Source organism: Mercenaria mercenaria, chromosome 15, assembly GCF_021730395.1.
Source record: "Mercenaria mercenaria strain notata chromosome 15, MADL_Memer_1, whole genome shotgun sequence".
In the NCBI taxonomy this organism is placed as follows: Eukaryota; Metazoa; Mollusca; class Bivalvia; order Venerida; family Veneridae; genus Mercenaria; species Mercenaria mercenaria.
Genome location: NC_069375.1, coordinates 54,654,957 through 54,676,934, shown reverse-complemented (window position 1 = coordinate 54,676,934; position 21,978 = coordinate 54,654,957). Strand labels below are relative to the sequence as shown.

At 37.3% G+C, this 21,978-nt stretch overlaps 1 protein-coding gene across 2 annotated transcripts in view; it reads right to left on the bottom strand.

The window, feature by feature from the left end:
• Window positions 1-288: 288 nt before the first annotated feature.
• Window positions 289-21,978, bottom strand: part of LOC123554985 (RNA-binding protein RO60-like) — a 34,201-nt gene continuing 12,511 nt past the window's right edge. For both annotated transcript variants that reach the window (XM_045345481.2, XM_045345471.2), the window contains exons 2-9: window positions 20,955-21,502; window positions 16,184-16,398; window positions 14,987-15,168; window positions 13,968-14,152; window positions 12,748-12,872; window positions 11,498-11,743; window positions 3,231-3,400; window positions 289-982 (exon numbers count right to left, since the gene is read on the bottom strand). In XM_045345481.2, coding sequence (XP_045201416.2) covers window positions 850-982; window positions 3,231-3,400; window positions 11,498-11,743; window positions 12,748-12,872; window positions 13,968-14,152; window positions 14,987-15,168; window positions 16,184-16,398; window positions 20,955-21,474 — 1,776 coding nt within the window. In that variant the 5' untranslated portion in view covers window positions 21,475-21,502 and the 3' untranslated portion in view covers window positions 289-849. The remainder of the gene's footprint in view (window positions 983-3,230; window positions 3,401-11,497; window positions 11,744-12,747; window positions 12,873-13,967; window positions 14,153-14,986; window positions 15,169-16,183; window positions 16,399-20,954; window positions 21,503-21,978) is intronic.

The following is a 21,978-nucleotide window of genomic DNA, read 5'->3' as shown; positions in this document are numbered from 1 at the left end:
AAAGACTGATTGGCAGATGGACAGAAAGACGGACAGATATCCCCATTTCATACTATGTCCATTTTTTCAAAACTGGCGTAAGAAAGCAAAAAAGTTGTATTATTCTAGCAGCAGTTCCTCTTGCATACAGTATTACATCACCACAGCATTACCCTGGACAATTACTGTTACCATTCATAGTTTATGTACAGATAAACATGCAAGCATATTTTTTGTCCTTTTTTTTCATGCAATAATTACCTGAACACACAACCCTACACATGTTGTAGTGGTAAATGTTGGGGAAAAGCAACAACATAAACCACTAGACCATAACCTACTTCTATGTATATTTACAGGATAACTACAGTACGGTATTACACATCTCACTGTTGTATTGCTTGCACCATTTCGAAATATAAAGATAAATTCAATATAAATTATGTCTCTGTTACCCCTCCATACATAAATCTATCATAAGAATTAAAAACCTCCTTAATTATTTTTGAAAATGTAGATTTTCTACATTGATGGGATAAAGACTGTACGGATCTCTTTAACTTCAAGAAAAACAGACAATAACTTTTTCAGACAATATATAATTATCAACACCAGTTTTATTGTTGTTTACATATTCTCCAGCATGCAATATAATAAAGAACCCCTAGCACAGACTATGTATGTATAACTAAGGAATATTGTCCCTGTTTCACAGCGTATTCACATGTTCCTGGTACCTGGTCACTATATGGTCAGAGATAACCGTGTATACCATGCTTACTTTAAGGTCAAGCTGAAATGCCCACAGGTCATCTTAAACACTCCAATACTCATACAGTATATTTCACATTGAACCTACATGGGCTGGCATCAATGATCAAGCTGGTCAGTGATAAATCTGTAGATAATTTCTGGAACTGTTGCATCAAATCCTCCTATATCTAGCATTCCTGCAGCCTTTGCAAAGTCTAGTCTTGGTGCATTTAATCCACACAGTACCATCCTGTAAAGAGTTATCACACATTTACCAATGCAGCAGGAGTCATAATCATTGCGGGTAACACTAATCATTTACAGGTAACACTAAATATTAACCAACATTTACAGGTAACACTAAAATTAACCACCACTTAAAGGTAACACTAAAACTTAAACCTAGAACTTGTGACTATTTACAATAATACTTAAACTAATCATGCAGGTAACACTAAAACTTATAAGCATTTACAGGTAACACTAAAAGTAATCACCACTTGGGGGTAACACTATAACCAATCACATTTTTACAGATACTGTTAAAATTAATCATCATTTACAGGTTACACTATGATTATTCATCACACTAAACTATTCACCTTTTACAGGTAACACTAGAACTAATCACCATTTGCAGGTAACAATAGAACTGATCAACATTTGCAGGTAACACTAGAACTGATCACCATTTGCAGGTACACTAGAACTGATCACCGCTTGCAGGTTTTGTTTGTTTTGGGTTTTACACTGTTTTTCAACAGTAATTCAGTTATGTAACGGCGGGCAGTTAACCTAACCAGTGTTCCTGGATTCTGTACCAGTACAAACCTGTTCTCCGCAAGTAACTGCCAACTTCCCCACATGAATTATCAGAGGTGGAAGACGAATGATTTCAGACACAATGTCTTTTATCAAATTGTCACGGAGAACATACGCCCCGCCCGAGGATTGAACTCACGACCCCGCGATCCGTAGACCAACGCTCTCCCTACTGAGCTAAGCGGACGGGCTTACCGCTTGCAGGTAACACTAGAACTGATCACCATTTGCAGGTAGCACTAGAACTGATCACCATTTACAGGTAGCACTAGAACTAATCACCATTTACAGGTTACACTAGAACTGATCACCATCTACAGGTAACACTAGAACTGATCACCATTTGCAGGTAACACTAGAACTAATCACCATTTGCAGGTAACACTAGAACTAATCACCATCTACAGGTAACACTATAACTAATCACCATTTGCAGGTAACACTAGAACAAATCATCATTTGCAGGTAATACTAGAACTAATCACCATTTGCAGGTAACACTAGAACTGACCACCATCTAGAGGTAACACTAGAACTAATCACCATTTGCAGGTAACACTAGAACTGATGACCATCTACAGGAAACACACTAGAACTAATCACCATTTGCAGGTAACACTAGAACTGATGACCATCTACAGGAAACACTAGAACTAATCACCATTTACAGGTAACACTAGAACTAATCATCACTTACAGGTAACACTAGAACTGATCACCATCTACAGGTAACACTAGAACTAATCACCATTTGCAGGTAACACTAGAACTAATCATCACTTACAGGTAACATTAGAACTGATCACCATTTGCAGGTAACACTAAAACTAATCACCATTTGCAGGTAACACTAGAACTGATCATCATTTACAGGTAACACTAGAATGATCACCATTTACAGGTAACACTAGAACTAATCACCATTTGCAGGTAACACTAGAACTAATCACCATTTGCAGGTAACACTAGAACTAATCACCATTTACAGGTAACACTAGAACTAATCATCACTTACAGGTAACACTAGAACTGATCACCATTTACAGGTAACACTAGAACTGATCACCATTTGCAGGTAACACTAGAACTGATCATCATTTACAGGTAACACTAGAACTGATAATCATTTACAGGTAACACTAGAATGATCACCATTTACAGGTAACACTAGAATGATCACCATTTACAGGTAACACTAGAATGATCACCACTTACAGGTAACACTAGAACTGATCACCATTTGGGTGTGATACTAAATCTGAACATGTAACACAAACGATGTTAATTGAGTTGATTCAAACATAAACCTTTGAAATTCTCAATTATTGATTACTGACTTTATAAAACCTGTACTTCTGCTGGGATAAATATACTCTGCATCTGATTTAAAGACAAATGCATGTAAACTTTCAATAAAAGTGGCAAGGGTGTAATAATTTGCAATGTTGAATAAAAATATAGTTTCTTTTCAATGAAACATCTAACAAGATTTCTGTTTATTGTAGTAAGGAAACAGTAATTTTCATTAAAAACTCGTGATGTTTTTAAAACTGCTTTCAAAACTTTTGAATTAAGATGCAATAAACCTAAATGATTCAGTATTTCATATATGAACTACTAAATGTAATACATATACATATATAAATGAAGAGGCATGTAAAATATTGTGAACATACTTTGTATCGGGCAGATTCATTTTCTCGCGATATTCCTGGAGTTTATCATCGGCCCTCACTTCACCATGTGTCTCTGTACCATCTGACAACAAAATAAATGCATCGTATTTTCTCTTCTTCTCAAGCGCCCAGGTGATTGGTGCTGCCGGATCACAGGCCAGGTTGGGAACCTAGTTATATATAAATTATCTCATTATGACAAGTAAAACAGTATAGTTCTTTATTTGTTTGGACTGGTTTAAAGTGCACATAGGGTCATAATGCTATGGTTACAAGCTATCTGAGAAATCACCTCTTACTGAGTGTGAGTGCAGACTCACCTGTGCTTTCAACAAGAACAATCTCTTCTAACACTAACATGACTTCCATACATGACAGAGGTCTCCCATTCTTTTCCTTTTACAGTTTGCTTTCAAGGGTCTACATTATAGCAGATTTCAATAGCCTACTAACTGTCCTACAAACTACCATAGCTTAAATGAAAAGTTTACTTACAAAATACAACAGGGAATGCAATAGATAACTTGCATAGAATTTTTTATCTTAATGTGTGTATGGGGGAGTAGGTAAAATGCAGGTTTGGAAGTGTACATAAAAATAAAATTTTGCTGGGGAAGGATGTACATTTGTCAGGGTTTCAGAAATCCCATGTCCGGAGCCCGGGGGCTACCAGAAAATTCTGTCGGGCTACTAAATTTTTTCAGAGCGTGCCCGCCGGGCTACCTTGAAACTCCGTATCGAGTAGCCCGGAAATCAATAATTTAGTCTTCAAATATAATTTTGATAGTTGTCTATAATCCCCTTGTTTATCAAGAGATACACGCCCGAGGCTTTAATTATCTTACCACCTACTGTCACAATCGGCAAACAATTAACCGTTTAATCGTACCCGCAGGCAAATGTTACAAAAACATGTGCAAGAGTGATTTTAGACTGGTCCAATAACACTGAAGTCGGTGATCAGTTTTGTTTAAAACAATATGCAAACCAGTCTTAATATTACGTCATTTTAGCGCCACCTGCCAAAGTGTACTTCGGTTTCGCTGACCTCAATATTTATCGAGCGACCAGAAAGAACAGATATTTGATTTTAAGGCAGTTTAGTGCTTACACTGATTGTTTATGCTTTTCAATTTAAATACTTGCTTAAAAACTCAACCATGATTTAGCAAAATATCAGAAAGTATACATAATTTTGGACAAACATATATTCGGATAAGCGAATACACAGTGCCAAGAAACTGAGAGATGTTTTATACGCGGTTCTAGTCCGTTTATTAAACTAACAGATGTATAGAATCAAACAGAATTATTAAGTCAACTTTAAATAATTTTGAGATAAATTACAATTCATACAGCTCTAAGGAATTTGCAAGTTTATAAAAATTGATTTTGTATTGCCATGTTGCAATAACTATCTGGAGTACTCCTGATAATATTTCTCAGTTGAAATACATGTAGTTTTATTTTTTAAAATGAGAAAAAGAAGTAATGATAATTGCTATTTAAGACAACAAAATTTATAACAATGTGCGCATGGCTAAAATTATGAAACCTCTAATGATTTAATCATTCCATCCACTGTAGTGTAGAAGCACATAGTAAATAAACCGAAATGGCCATTGCCAAATAAACTTAAATGTTCGGGCTACCAGATTAAAATTTTGGTAGCCCAATGGGCTACCAATAAATTTGCAGATTTCTGAAACCCTGCATTTGTTTTTGCATGAGGAAATGGGAAGGTGAGGGGTGGAGGTCGAGGGAGTGAGTAAGAAACAATAGGAGATGCAAAATAGAACTAGTGTGAAAAATGTAACAAGAGGGCCAAATTGGCCCTATATCGCTCACCTGTTATCATTGCACTTAAGGACAAGAAGGTCAAAAAATCATAATCAAGATCAATCAAAAGAATTATGAGAAAATATAGTTGAAATTTTCTTAAAGTTACTTCAAATAAAATTATTTTCAAATCAGGCCAGTAGTTTCATGCCTGAAGGATTACATCAGAGGAGGTTAGGAGCAAAATTTTGACTGATGAAACCCAAAGGACAGGAACAACAAAGGGAAGAATTTAACCAAAATTAAAAAAAAATCTTACAAGGTACAGATATGTCAAAATACACCTAAAAATTGGAGGTACCATCCATGTTGTACCACAGAAAAGTGGTCTCGGTTTTTCCCTATGGCCAATAATAAAAAAGTTTCTTAAATAAGCTATTTATAGTAACATAGAAGGGAAGTAATTAAAAAAAATTATTGTAGGTGAACAAAAGGATCTGCCAAATAAAAACAAGAGCACTGCAATCGACGCAAATGCAGAGTATACACACAAAACAAAGTCATATGACCTTTGACCCCTAAGTGTGACCTTGACCTTGAAGTGAGCCATCCGAAACATGCGCTCTGCACATTGTTTCGATGAGGTGAACATTTGTGTCAGGTTTCCTTGAAATCCTTCAAGGGGTTCAAGAGTTACAGAGCGGAAGGGAAATTGTTAACCAACAGACAGACGGACACCGAGGCAATAATATAATATGTCCCTTCGGGCGAATAAAAAGGAATCGAGATCTTATGGTGATACAAGTTGTGTGCAAGTTTGGTTAAAATCAGATCATAAATGTAGCTGCTATTGTGCAGACAAGGTCAAAATAGCTAATTTTGGCCCTTTCAGGGGCCATAACTCTGGAACCCATAATGGAATCTGGTTCAAGAAAGGAACCAAGACCTTATGGTGACATAAGTTTTGTGCAAGTTTGATTTAATTCAAATCATAAATGAAGCTGCTATTGTGCAGACAAGGTCAAAATAGCTAATTCTGGTCCTATCAGGGGCCATAACTCTGGAACCTATAATGGAATCTGGCCAGTTGAAGAAAGAAACCAAGATCTTGTGGTGACACAAGTTGTGTGCAAGTTTGGTTAAAATCAAATCATAAATGAAGTTGCTATTGTGCAGACAAGGTCAAAAAAGCTAATTTTGGCCCTTTCAGGGGCCATAACTCTGGAACCCATTATGGGATCTGGTTGGTTCAACAAAGGTACCAAGATATTATGGTGACACAAGTTTTGTGCAAGTTTGGTTAAATTCAAATCATAAATAAAGCTGCTATTGTGCAGACAAGGTCAAAATAGCTAATTCTGGCCCTTTCAGGGGCCATAACTCTGGAACCCGTACTGGAATCTGGCCAGTTCAAGACACAAACTAAGATCTTATGGTGATACAAGTTGTGTGCAAGTTTGGTAAAAATCAAATCATAAATAAAACTGCTATTGTGCAGACAAGGTCAAAATAGCTCTTTTGGCTCTTCAGGGGCCATAACTCTGGAACCCATAATGGGATCTGGCGAGTTCAAGAAAGGAACCAAGATCTTATGGTGATACAAGTTGTGTGCAAGTTTGGTTAAAATAAAATCATAAATGAAGTTGCTATTGTGCAGACAAGAAATTTTTGATGCACAAAAATAGCAAATTCTGGCCCTTTAAGGGGCAATAACTCTAGAACCCATGATGGGATCTGGCCAGTTTTCGAAAGGAACTGAGATATCATGCCAATACAAGTTTTGTACAAGTTTGATCAAAATTGCTTGCAAAATGTGGTCTCTATCTTGTTCACAAGAAATTGTGGATGGACGACGGACGAAGGGTGATCACAAAAGCTCACCCTGTCACTATGTGACAGGTGAGCTAAAAACTAGAGTTGTCACAGGAGTGACGAATTATACCCCCACAACATGGCCTTGTCACAGAACTAAGCCAATGTCAAAGCTGAACTTACTTGACCTCTGACCTACTGTCCTCAAAATCAATAGAGGTCATCCACTGGTCCTGATCAACCTCCCTAGGAAGTTTCAAGATCCTCTGCCCAAGCGTTCTCAAGTTATTGTCCGAAAAAGGTTTAAATGTTCCTGGTCACTCTGACCTTTGACCTTTGGAACTCAAAATTAATACAGGTCATCTGCTGGTCATGACCAACCTCCCTATTAAGTTTCGTGATTCTAGTCCAAAGCATTCTGAAGTTATTGTCCGAAAACAGTTTAAATGTTCTGAGTCACTGACATTGACCTTTGACTTACTGACCTCAAAATCATTAAGGGTTATCTGTTGGTCATAAACAACCTCCCTATCAATTTTCATGGGCCCAAGCATTCTTAAGTTATCATCCGGAAACCGATTAACTGTTTCGTTTTATTGTGACCTTGACCTTTGACCTACTAGCCTCAATGTCGAACTTGACCTGTATTTCATGATATTACACCTGTGTACCAAAATTTATGATCCTAGGCCCAAGCGTTCTCAAGTTATCATCCGGAAACCATTTAACTGTTCAGAGTCACTGTGACCTTGACCTTTGACCTACAGACCTCAAAGTAGAACTTGACCTGTAATTTATGATGTTACACCTGTGTACCAAAAATTATTTAAATTGGTCAAGGCTTTCATGAGTTATCATCCGGAAACCGTTTTACTGTTCAGGGTCACTGTGACCTTGACCTTTGACCTACTGACCCCAAATTCAAACTTGACCTGTATTTTCTGCTGATACACATGTGTACCAAAAATTATTTAAATTGGTCAAGCCTTTCAAGAGTTATCATCCGGAAACCATGAAAAACCAACGGACCGACCAACCAACTGCCAAGCTGACTCCTATATACCCCCCCCCCCCCCGCCAAACTTCGTTTTGTGGGGATATAACAATCTTAGGGTAGAGTTGGGGACTGAGCAGATTAATGTGGGGATTGGGTCAGTATTTGGTATAACTAATATTACAATATTTGACCAAAGAAACCAATCTACCTGTGAGGTTTAATAAGAATAAGGCAGTAGTTTAGGTAATGTAGTGAAATTGAGCAGCTTGCCACTGGCACCAGATCAGAAAGAAAATGCCTCCGTACGTGTTATACCCTACCCCTAGGTATTCTATAAGAACCATGGTCATGAACGGAAAGTGCATTAACCCGTTTCAATAGTATATTTCTCAACTTAAACGCGCAGTTCGGTGGATGGGAACCTAGTGTATTGAACAAGAGATAATTTATCTTCCATCGTGCACCAGTCACATTGTCTCAATATTCCGTAGTGCTGAGATTATCAACATATTTTATGCTTTCGTCAGCGTTACAGAAAAAACTTGCTTGACCTTCCCTAATAAACATCCGGTCTAGAGGTCACGGCAGTGTGCACATGTTTGGCGAAATGTAAACAAACAAAAACAGAATTTAAACAAGAGGGCCATGATGGCTCTATATCGCTCACCTGTTATCATTGCACTTGAGTACAAGAAGGTCCTCAGAAAAAATATCTAAGTCCAAAGGACAGGAACAACAAAGGAAAGAAATTTAACCAAAAAGAAAAAAAAATTCTTACAAGGTACAGATATGTCAAAATACACCTAAAAATTGGAGGTACCATCCATGTTGTACCACAGAAAAGTGGTCTCGGTTTTTCCCTACGGCCAATAATAAAAAAGTTACTAAAAATAAGCTATTTATATTAACGTAAAAGGGAAGTAATTAAAAAGAAAATTATTGTAAGTGAACAAAAGAAGGATCTGCCAAATAAATCTGTTGACATAAATGAAATTTCAGATCAGTATCTTTATTAGTTATGGAGATATACCCATTTTAATTTGAAATAAAGGGAGGCAATTTGACATAAATCAGTCCATAGTTATCTACCCTGATTGTCTCAGTCCAACTAATGACAATAATGAAATTTCAAATAAGTCCTATAAGTACTTACTGATATAAATCCATTTTGACTACAATCAAGGGAGGTAATCAGATATAAAATAACTCTGGAATCTACGATTGGATCTGATTTGTCATGGAATCCAAGATTTATTGTTGTTGAAGATATTTTAGAAGTTTGTATCAAATAAAACCATAAATGAAGTCTCTATATGGCTGCAAAAGCCAAAATAGCCAATTTTGGACCTTTAAGGGGCCATAACTCTGGAACCCATGACGGAATCTGGCCAGTTCAAGAAAGGAACCAAGATCTTGTGGTGATACAAGTTGTGTGCAAGTTTTGTTAAAATCAAATCATAAATGAAGTTGCTATTGTGCAAACAAGGTCAAAATAGCTAATTTTGGCCCTTTCGGGGGCCATAACTCTGGAACCCATAACGGGATCTGGCCGGTTCAACAAAGGAACTGAGATCTTATGGCAATACAAGTTTTGTGCAAGTTTGATTAAATTCAAATCAAAAATGAAGCTGCTATTGTGCAGACAAGGTCAAAATAGCTAATTCCGGCCCTTTCAGGGGCCATAACTCTGGAACCCATAAAGGAATCTAGCCGGTTCAAAAAAGGAACCAAGATCTTATAGTGATACAAGTTGTGTGCAAGTTTGGTTAAAATCAAATCATAAATGAAGCTGCTATTGTGCAGACAAGGTCAAAATAGCTAATTCTGGCCCTTTCAGGGGCATTAACTCAGGAATCCATAATAGGATCTGGCGAGTTCAAGAAAGGAACCAAGATCTTATGGTGATACAAGTTGTGTGCCAGTTTGGTAAAAATCAAATCATAAATAAAGCTGCTATTGTGCAGACAAGGTCAAAATAGCTGATTTTGGCCCTTTCAGGGGCCATAACTCTGGACCCCATAATGGGATCTGGCCAGTTCAAGAAAGGAACCGAGATCTTATGGTGATACAAGTTGTGTGCAAGTTTGGTTAAAATAAAATCATAAATGAAACCACTATCGTGCAGACAAGAAATTGTTGACGGACGCTTGCACGGACGGACGACGGACAAAGGGTGATCACAAAAGCTCACCTTGTCACTATGTGACAGGTGAGCTAAAAAAATTACAATTTTACAATAAAACTCGAAATGATGAATGAAATTCATCTTGTATATGATCTTTAATTTGAAATCGTACATTGGTCTGCATCTGTTCTGTTTATTTTATTCACTTTGCACATTTATGCTGCATTTTCACATTTTAGCGAACAGGTGTAGTAAAACGACGATTGACATACATTTTCACAACAGCCAATCAGAATGGTTTATAATCTAGAACGGAACTTCACCAGGGAAGTTCAAGCAAGTTTTTTGTGTAACGTTGAAATAACTATAAACTACGCGTTGTTTTTCTAAGATACGATGTATTCAAAAAATGTGACCGGTACACAATGGAAGATAAATTAACACTTATTTAATATCAATAGTACACATTTACTGAACTGCGTGTTTTAGGCATGAAATGCGCGATTGAAACGGGTTAGTATATTTTCCTGTTCATGACCATGGTTCTTATAGAATACCTAGGGGTAGGGTATAACACGTACGAGGTATTTTCTTTCTGATCTGGTGCCAGTGCAGCTTGCTAGCTAGTATGCAATGCCAACACTGATGTCAGCGTAAGTATAACAACTCCCTAAATTTTAGAGTAATAATCCATGAACACAGAAGAAAAACTAACTTTTGTTACTGTATATTTCGGCAGTATCTCACTGCCTTCATCAGCGATGGTGTAATAATTTGCATCATGTGACAATAGAAGGTCATGTGACTGAAGGAGATTGCTGTAAACTGGAGGTAACTCCAGCCCCTCGTCCCGGTTGAGCGATGGTCGCCTTTGTTTGATGTTAATAGCCTCTTTGACATGTCGTTTGATGTGATGGTCCTCAGATGTTATAACCTGTGTGTTCTCTGGTTTGAAATAATGTCCAGTTTGCTGACAATGTTCATATATGGCCGAGTTGGATCTAGCCAAATGCTCTTTCATACGAGTGTCTAAAGCTCTTCCAGTTTCGCCCACATAGTCTTGTTCACAATTTTCACATTTTGAGTAGTATATAACGCCACATTTTTTCATTTTGTCCGTTTTGTCTTTTACTTTGGTCAGTTGGGATCTGACAGAATTGTACGGGCGATGATACATGTTTACTCCATGTTTTTTAAAGATTCTATGCAAGGTCTCCAAGGTACCACGTATGTAACGCATGCCGATGTTATGTGCTTTTTCTCCAGTTTACAGCACTCTCCTTCAGTCACGTGACCTTCTATCATCATGTGATGCAAATTAGTTCACCATCACTGATGAAGGCAATGAGATACTCCCGAAATATATGGTAACAAAAGTTAGTTTTTCTTCTGTGTTCATGGATTATTACTCTAAAATTGACAATCCAGAAGAAGAGATCAACATTCATAGTTTTAACTCCATAAATATTTGTATCTTCTAGTGCCAACCTCCATATCTATAAAATGTCCAAAGTCAGGCTTAAATATGAAACAATAATGTACAGAAGATCTTACTGGTGCAGCTCTCTGTCCAATCTCAGCTATAATATTCTCCATCTCCTTGGGGAAGTTCATGTGTGTGAGTGAAGCTGTAAAAAATCCTAAATCTGGGGACTTTTCCTTTTTCTTGTAGAATGTTGCCATCAGGGCCATCACTTCTAGAGCAGATATAGATGGAGTTCCTCGAATACCTTTGCCCAATTCACTGACAGAAGCTTTCACAGCTATCAGATACCTCTTGCCGGTACATGGTAGGTTCTTCTGTGTAAATAAAACTTTCTTGAAATACATACTCAATTTTAATCACTGAAATCTTTAAAAGTTCGTTTTATTTACAAAGTATATAAATCTATCAATTTTGGAATGGTCATTAATATCTCTCAACAGATAAAACAAACTAATCATAGAGTTTATGACAAAGGGTCACTGCACGTAAACTTTATTACACATCATAAACTTTTGAACAATGCTAATAGCTAGTAATGACCCCCTATATGTGAAAGTATAAGTGTATTTTTTTACAGCATTCACCCTTAAGGGACATGAATCTGTCACTTGTAATAAAAGATACAATACATTGGAATTCTATTTGTTTGTCAGGATTTAATTGTGTGTGTTGACATAACCACGAAATCATAACAAAACTAGAGCTGCTTTTGAAAAAAGCGCATGTCTCCCACAACTGCCTAATCATAATAGACTGGCATTTCTTCTCCATTATAGATCCGAGTCAACCATGCTCCAATACATGTATCTCTGGCATCAGTGTACAGAGTGATTCGGTAATTCAAGGGCCATAATTCTGAAGTGCCTGGGCCGTTATGGCTAGTTATCAAACTTGGCTGAGGACTTATTAGCAAACACATTTTGTTCAAGTTTGGTGAAGATCGGATGAGAGCTGTTTAACATCAGTGTACAAAGCGTTTTCGTTAATTCAAGGGCCATAATTCTGAACTTCGGAAGTGTCTTGGCCGATTTGGCTAGTTATCGAAACTGGCCGCAGACTTATGGTCAAACACATTTTGTTCAAGTTTGGTGAAGATCGGAAGAGAAACGTTTGACATTGAGTGGGGGGGTGGGGGGGACAAGATTTGTGACAGACAGACACACAGACAGAAGTAAATCAATATGTCTCTCACACCACTATGTGGTGGGAGACATAACTAGTTCCCCAACAAACAGATGATTTAGTATTGGTATTCTTAGTACTGGTATTCAGAAGATCACATGTGACATATCTGCATATTAAAACCTAGTGTACACACCTCAACAGCCACTTTAAAAGCACTGTGCATAGATTCGAATAAATCTGGATTATTTTTAGTAGCTTTTTCAGTAGCGTTTGCTTCCTCTTCATTTTGTTTATCTTTTGATTCCCCATCTCCTTCACCTACAATAACATAAAATGCTTTTTGGTTCTCTGTAGTAAATTTACAAAACAAATATTTAATATTTAAACAATGAGTAAATCTGTTCTGGCCACAGATTAGTGGTTCACTCAACTTCACTGTACACATATTTATAAAATTGATGACACAGGCCACATTTCTACTGTACAAATAAGGGATCATCTGCAGTCCTATGTTACAATAAAATCCACTAGTTCTGGGGAAAATCCCTATTTTAATACAAATCTGTGGTTCCTACCCTCTACTCACAAGACTACTATTGCTGATATTTGAGTAATTTTAATTCTTAGCACTTGCGCTAAGTGTTGTGATATTTTTTATTAAAATCTATCAAGCTTTCGGAAAACCTGGTTAAAATATAATGATAATTGGACATGCAAGTCTGGACAACATGCACATGTCTGCTTTATGCTGGTGATGTATTCCAAGTTTAATTTCAAATATATGGAAACTATAGGAAGAAAGTGTGAAGGAAGAACAGACAGACGGCCTAACAGACCAACACTTTTAACACCTCATGCTTCCAGGGTCTTGACACTGGGGGGCATAAAATGTTACAGACAGGTAGCTGTGCGAACAGCACTGTTGCCAGAGATACAAAATATGAATATTCAGGGATTTTTTTTTAGATTTTTCAAAACATCCTGTGGCTTTCTGAGGGTAAAATACAGCACAATGAACCCCTAAAATGGGGAAAATCCAAATCATTTGATGTTCATGGTAACAGGCAAAGTACCTATTTGCAAGAACTGATGCCAATGTCCTTGATGCCAACGTCCTTGATGCCAATGTCCTTATGAATTTGGCATCTGATGAGAAGTAAATATAGTGTGACATAATTATCAGTCCACTAAAGCTGGGCCAAGTGTGAATCTGAAGCAACATGGAGGTAAAAGGGGTTGAAAAACATATAAATGCAGACTTTCATAAAATCATTCACTATGCCTATTACAGAACATTTTCTTTAAATTCCAAAGGTGAAAATATGACCTTCTTTATGGGAAAATATAACCATTTTAGGGGAAAATATAGCCCTTTTCTGCTGTACAAAATATCACTGATATTAGACTACTAGCCTCTTTCTTTCTTCATCTTTTTTTTCTTCTTTTTCTTGGCAGATGTTGGCTCATTTAGTTCAGTGTTTGTCGCTGCCTCTCGTTTCTGGGCAGACCCAGCCTTGTGGGATTTTTCCCGCCTCTCCTGCCTCGAGAAAACTCTCACGTAGTTCCTTATTGCAATGTAGATGAAAAATGGACTAATTCTGTAAATATACAAGTATATTGCAATGTATATAAAGAATGGACTAATTCTGTAAATATAAAGGAGGTGGAAAGGTCGTATAGCTCCGGCTACTGCACTTACTATTTTTCATCTTTTTTTTAGTTTTTTTTTTTATAGTGCTAAGGTGACCTCTAAACATAAAACTGTTCAAGTGCCCCCATATGAACATATTTAAGAGAAGACCTTACAAGTTTGTGTGGCACATGAACATTGTTCTTACTCAGAAGCACAGAAGAGTCAACAAGAACACTGTCTAACCTATTTCTAACAAGCAGACCTGTGGTGCAGAAGATGTGCTCAGACTGCACAGGCACTGCAGACACAGACAGGACACTCCTAGCAACAACAGCGATCTTTTTTTTTTTTTTGGGGGGGGGGGGGGGGGGGGGGAGTTTAACGTTGCACCGACACAATTATAGGTCATATGGGGACTTTCCAGCTTTTGATGGTGGAGGTGCATTATTTCATCATGAGCGGGCACCCGGGTAGAACCACCGACCTTCAGTAAGCCAGCTGGATGGCTTCCTCACATGAAGAATTCGATGCCCCGAGTGCAACAGCGATCTTTGGAAACTCACATAGATCTGTGAAGTCCAGAAGATTAGCATTCGGCTCCATTTTTAATGATAACACTGGAGCTCATCAGACTCCTCTTGTTCATTTGTATTGTACAAGTAAACTTTGAAAGAAATCCATCAAGTAATAACAGAGTAAGTATACCAAAACTTTAACCGACACCAACTACATCAATGAGGCCTTTAGGAAAACTTTCCATATACTTTGTATAGTTAAGCTAAAAATAAAAGTTATTTACTTTTCTTGTTCAATGGCTTTCGAGTCCTTGATTTTGGTTAGAACCTTGCTCTGAATCTCCTTGACAACTTTATCAGCGTCTCCTCCCTCGGCTGGAATGGTTAGAAATGCTCGACGGGCAAGCGCTGGTAAGTTAGACATCACATCCTTCACTGACATGTTCAATAGTAAACTGTTCCATATCTGGAAATTAATTTTGATCATTAATATTCATAGAATCATATAATACTTATTATGTTCTCATGCACACACAGGGTTTCAGCAGAGCAAAGAAAATAAATTCCCAGACATTCAAATTTTCCCTGACCAAAACTTTTCACGTTTACAGAAATTGAGCATACTGGACATCTATCAGTAAGAATTGGCCTCTAGCCTTCCCCTTCCCAAGAGCCACTATTCTTATGATAACTAAAGGCGTGAAAAGAAAATACATTAAAATTAAATTACCCATTGGTATCATTTCAGTGCGATGTAACAGACAAAAAGAAATACTTTTTGAGCTATGTGTGATAAAACTTTTATGCCTTTTTATGCATATTTTTGACTAAGGCAAAACCCCAGCCAGCTGCACAACTTCACATGCTGAATAATATTCCCCTGTTTCATAAAACTGGGTAAAATACTTTTTGAGATACATGGGACACAAACTTTGACCCTTTTATGCATATTTTTGACTAAGTCAAGGGCCATAACTCTGGTCTGGCTGTGTGAGATCCAACTGAAAACCCTGTCAAACAGTTTATGAAAAATAGTCATTTAAAGGTATTCTTATTTTTAGCTATAGTGGCCCCTAAAAGGGGACAAGCTTTCCCATTTGAATAAAATTTAGAAAAGGTCCTTATAATAATGCAAGACAGAGTTTCATGAAGACCCATTAACCAGTTCATGAGAAGTTGATTAAAGGTATTTCTATTTTTAGCTCTAATGGGCCCTAAAAGGGACCATTTGAACAGAATTGTAGGACCATAAAATGTTGTTTTTTAAGGTCTAAGTTTAAAGGTGAAGGTATTATGATGTTCAAGGTCATCTATTTATAGGTTAGTTTGTAGGAGTGTGAGCACAAACTAGATCCAGTCATTAATGTGGGCTGTAGGCAAAACGGCAAAATCTGGTTAATACTGATGGACAGACAGTTCATAAATCCTTATACTAGATGCTTATTTCGAAAGTTCAATAATTCAACAGTGTCTTTTTCTACCTCTTTAGAAGAAAGTAATGCCACTGGAATATGTTGTCTATGCAGTCCCAATTCTTCCATCTTCATAGCTACAGCAAAGGAATCATCTGAATGTTTTACAAAGTCCACACCATCAAAATAAGCAATGAGATTCTGAATATCCTCTGATGGCTCCTTATAGCCTTCCTTTGCTGCCTTTAAACCTTTACACACAACCTTGATGATGAAACCCATACCTGCAAACAAAATATTTTGTCTAATCATTGCAAAAATATTTCTTTTTGTAAATGTTAGGTTTAACATCACAGCGAAACACTTACAGAAGACTTTTCAAACCAGGTACAGTGCCTGGTACCCTTCCTGATACTATTTCATCATGTGCAAGCACCTATATATATATAGAACCAGCTATATAGATCTTTCTTAAGCTTCCTCACACGAAGAATTCTAAGCCCCAAACAAGGCTCATATATCCAAATCAGTGAGGGGCACCTTAACCATATATTTGTACAATCTTTGTAAAGGGCCAACAGTTTCTGCCAATGATCAATGATTTTAAGATTTGGCCTGCTGTTTCTGACATTTGACACCTGTTGGAATAGTTAGTATTAATGTACTTTGCAAAAACTCAATGGTCTACTATGTAACTAAAAGGCTGCTTTTTCCAACAGATTTTGAGAGAAGAAATTCACTACCATCTACTGAGTCAGATAGAAATTTTTTATTATTAATAATAAATTAGTTTCTTCTGTTGAATTTTGAAAAACAGGAAAATGTACTATACACTGGAAACAAACAACACTTTTAAACTGATGGTCTGTTCTTTACACAATATGATTAAAATACTATATATTTCAAGATTCTAAATAATCCTAATTGTTACCCTGAGAATGACTCAGATATTAATCAGGCTTTGTTTGTTTTGGGTTTAACACCATTTTTCAACAGTATTTTAGTCATGTAACCATGGGCAATTAGCCAAACCAGTGTTCCTGGATTCTGTACCAATACAAACCTGTTCTCCGAAAGTAACTGCCAACTTCCCCACATGAATCACAGGTGGAGGACGAATGATATTAAACACAATGTTATTAGTAGGGAATGAAATATTAATCAGGAAAGCTTCAAAGAAATATAGAGTATATTCATCATTTAAAGTCTGGACTCATCCTTGCTTCTTTGCTCAATAAACTAATATGGACAAATTTTAGCTGACAATTTTGGTCTTTTTTTTCTCATTAATACATGTCTCTAATCTACTTGATGGAGAATAATAAGTACAAATGTAAGAATGCACTAAAACACTTCTGCGGTGATCAGAGACTTGAAGAATTCCACAAAACATAAAAGCTGCCAGAATAGCTTATGATGAATGGAGATCACATGTGTTCAATTATGTCAGTTATAATTCATTGCAGCAGTGTTACATTCCTCATGTAAAATTCCTTACAACAGCAGTGCAGTTCCCAGGTGAGGCATACAACTCATTGTTCAAACAGAGCATGCATAATTAACATAAATGAAATATCTGTCAAACTGTAAAGGTCTTGAGTAAAACAAAAGGGTCTGTACATCATTACTGAAATATTTTTAGATTTTAACCTTTTCCCTGCTAAATTTCTAAAATGGACTGGTCCATCATTCAATTTGGGTAATACCATTTATTATTCGTAGGGGTATTCACTGAAAATTTACTGACTGAATAGTGAACAGTGCAGACCAAGATCAGACTGCACGGACATGCGGGCTGATCTTGGTCTGCACTGGTCGCAAAGGCAGAATCACTTAAACTGCCGCCAGCAGGCTAAAGGTTAAACTATAACAAGAGCTGTCTACAAGACTGTATGCTCTACTATTCAACAACTTCTAAGTCAAAGAAGGGCCATAACCTGGCGAAATTTATGTACATGTAATCAAATGATTTTATCATAATTCATAAAGAAATTTAAAATTCATTATGGCAATGATACAATGTAACAACTAACATGAAAAACTTTTAAAAACCAAATTTTCTAAGTCGCAGAAATGTCATAATTTGAATTAAATTCAACCAATACTTTTTTTATTTATTTTTTTCAGTAGGTCTGACGTTATGGCAGTATTGTGTGAAGTTTCTATCCAATGCATGTAGATGTTACTGAGATAAAGCTTGAGAGCTACATGTAGTTGCAAGAAAAAATTTAAGTCGATAAGGGGCCATAATTTCTTATTCACTTCTGTCATTAAATCTGATGACTGAGAGAGACTGTGTAAAACAATTTTGTTTTTACAACTTGATTAAGAAGTTGAGTTTTCTCAATTATAAGTAAATTAACAGCAGGTCATAATGGCCTCAAGACAGGGCTTTTTCCACCTGTCCAATGGGACCAAATGTATGTTTCTGTACATGCTAAAAAGTTCTTTCCCCTGTTTGTCTTGCGTATGTTTCATACCTAATAAAAGCCTTGTTTCACCTAAAGCATTGGAAAAATTTTTTTTTCAAATAACTAGTGATTGAATAAGAAAATATTGAATATAATCCACTTTTGAATGTGGAGATTATATTGATTTTGCTTAACAATATTAAACTAGAAGATGCTTTTGCAAAAAAGCGCATGTCTCCCCCAATGCAAAGTGGTATAGGCAAGAAGTCAATAGGAGTCAGGAGCGAAAGTCAAAGAGACACTGATGGTTGGCTGCAATAGGGATCATCTACTTGGCATGTCCAGTCGTCCTGCTAAGTTTCAACACTCTTGGCCTAGTGGTTCTCAAGTCACTGTTCAGGCTCCTGTGACCTTGACCTTTGATCAAGTGACCCCAAAATAAATAAGGGTCATCTACTCTGCATGTCCAATCATCCTATTAAGTTTCAACATTCTAGGTCAAGTGGTTCTCAAGTTATTTTCCGGAAATGATTTCACATGACCAGGCCCCTGTGACCTTGACCTTTAAAAGACTGACCCAAAAATCAATAGGGGTCATCTACTCTGCATGTTCAATTATCCTATGAAGTTTCAACATTCTGGATCAAGAGGTTCTCAAGTTATTGATCGGAAATGGTTATCAATGTTCAGGCCCCTGTGACCTTGACCTTTAATGGAGTGACCCCAAAATCGATAGGGGTCATCAACTCTGCATGAGCAATCATCCTATGAAGTTTTAACATTCTGGGTCAAGAGGTTCTCAAATTATTGATCAGAAACGGTTTTCCATGTTCAGGCCCCTGTGACCTTGACCTTTAACAGAGTGACCCCAAAATCGATAGGGGTCATCTACTCTACATGACCAATCATCCTATTAAGTTTCAACATTCTGGGTCAAGTTGTTCTCAAGTTACTGACTGGAAATGTTTTTCAATGTTCAGGCCCCTGTGACCTTGACCTTTAAAAGAATGACCCCAAAATCGATAGGGGTCATCTACTTTGCATGTACAATCATCCTATGAAGTTTCAACATTCTGGGTCAAGTGGTTCTCAAGTTATTGATTGGAAATGGTTTTCAATGTTCAGGCCCCTGTGACCTTGACCTTTAACGGAGTGACCCCAAAAACAATAGGGGTCATCTACTCTACATGATCAATCATCCTATGAAGTTTCAACATTCTGGGTCAAGTGGTTCTCTAGTTATTGATTGGAAATGGTTTTCAATGTTCAGGCCCCTGTGACCTTGACCTTTGACGGAGTGACCCCAAAATCAATAGGGGTCATTTACTCTTCATGACCAATCATCCTATAAAGTTTCAACATTCTGGGTCAAGTGGTTCTCTAGTTATTGATCAGAAATCATTTTCAATGTTCAGGCCCCTGTGACCTTGATCTTTGACGGAGTGACCCCAAAATCAATAGGGGTCATCTACTCTTCATGACCAATCATCCTATGAAGTTTCAACATTCTGGGTCAAATGATTCTCTAGTTATTGATCAGAAATGGTTTTCAATGTTCAGGCCCCTGTGACCTTGACCTTTGACGGAGTGACCCCAAAATCAATAGGGGTCATCTACTCTTCATGACCAATCATCCTATGAAGTTTCAACATTCTGGGTCAAGTGGTTCTCTAGTTATTGATTGGAAATGGTTTTCAATGTTCAGGCCCCTGTGACCTTGACCTTTGACGGAGTGACCCCAAAATCAATAGGGGTCATCTACTCTTCATGACCAATCATCCTATGAAGTTTCAACATTCTGGGTCAAGTGGTTCTCTAGTTATTGATCGGAAATGGTTTTCAATGTTCAGGCCCCTGTGACCTTGACCTTTGACGAAGTGACCCCAAAATCAATAGGGGTCATCTACTCTTCATGACCAATCATCCTATTAAGTTTCAACATTCTGGGTCAAGTGGTTCTCTAGTTATTGATCGGAAATGGTTTTCAATGTTCAGGCCCCTGTGACCTTGACCTTTGACAGAGTGACCCCAAAAACAATAGGGGTCGTCTACTCCAGCAGCCCTACAACCCTATGAAGTTTGAAGGTTCTAGGTCAAATGGTTCTCCAGTTATTGCTCGGAAATGAAGTGTGACGTACGGACAGACGGATGGACGGACGGAAGGACGGACGGACAGGGCAAAAACAATATGTCTCCCCCAGAGGGGGGGGAGACATAAATAGGTACTCTGGAGGAACACGCAGCTTTCAACAGAGTCCCTTGCTGTAATTTTTGGTACTCAGGATCCCAGATCACTGTTAATATAGAAGCCTGTATACTATATTACAAACTATGTCAAATGGGTTTCTATAAATTTGCAGATCATAATGCAATGAAAGATTTATAAGCATATAGTAAACAAATTACAACATGATATTTATGATACTTACTGTCATTTTCTGGTTTCATATGTGAGAGCCGGAACACATCTTTGTGGTGCCATCTTCCAACAGACACATACCGTGTGACAAACTCCGCTATCAACATGGGATCTCTGCTGTGGTACCACTTTGTTACAGTTTTACGAAGTCCCGCACCCCATCCTTTAGTCAGCTGACTTAAGTCTTTCACATGTTTTAACCATGTAAACAAATCAACAGGATTTTCACATACTTCATTAACGGCTATATATGCCGCTTTCTTCGTAGGTTCATTGCTTGAATGCGTAGCCACAGCAAGAAAATACAACAGAGGTTCGCGTTTTAAGTAGGACTTTTCTGCATTAACACGTTTAATACATTCAACAGCTTCAGGCCCTTGTCCAGCTTCTATCATCACTTTTATCACATTACCAAACATTCGAAACACTTTATTTTTCCCTGGCAAGAAGAATGACCCCTCTGTTCCAGTTCTGAGGTAGCGAATAAGTTTTTCCTGGAGAGAGAGTGGGTTCACGTCCGCATCGGCCATTTTAGCTGAGACTCTGGGACTGCAGTTACTGAAAATAAAATAGAAATTGTAACAGAATTACCACTGTCTCCCACCTTGGACATTTTTCACAAAACATACTGTATGCCATTTGAATACAACCAATATACTAGTACATGTAATATTTTTTCTACATGGGTAGAAGGGGGCGCAACATTAGGGATTTTTGTAGACCTCTAAAAAGGGCAGGGTGCTGCTAAAAAGGGGCAGGGTGCATTTTACGCGTGGCGTACCTTTGTCTATGAAAATCATAAGGTAGATTTCCATGGTTTTTGTTGTAATGTCTACATTGTAAGGTACTGCAGAAAGATTTGAAATGAATCTGAATGTCAGGAAAAACATCAGTACCTGTTTGTCTATATAACATGCTTATCATTTATAAATACATGCAGTTTGTTTTATGTTTGCATACATTATTTTTGTCTGGAAAGTTTTCTGGATTAGAAATATACCATAAAGATACTACTGAATAATTTAATAATTCTG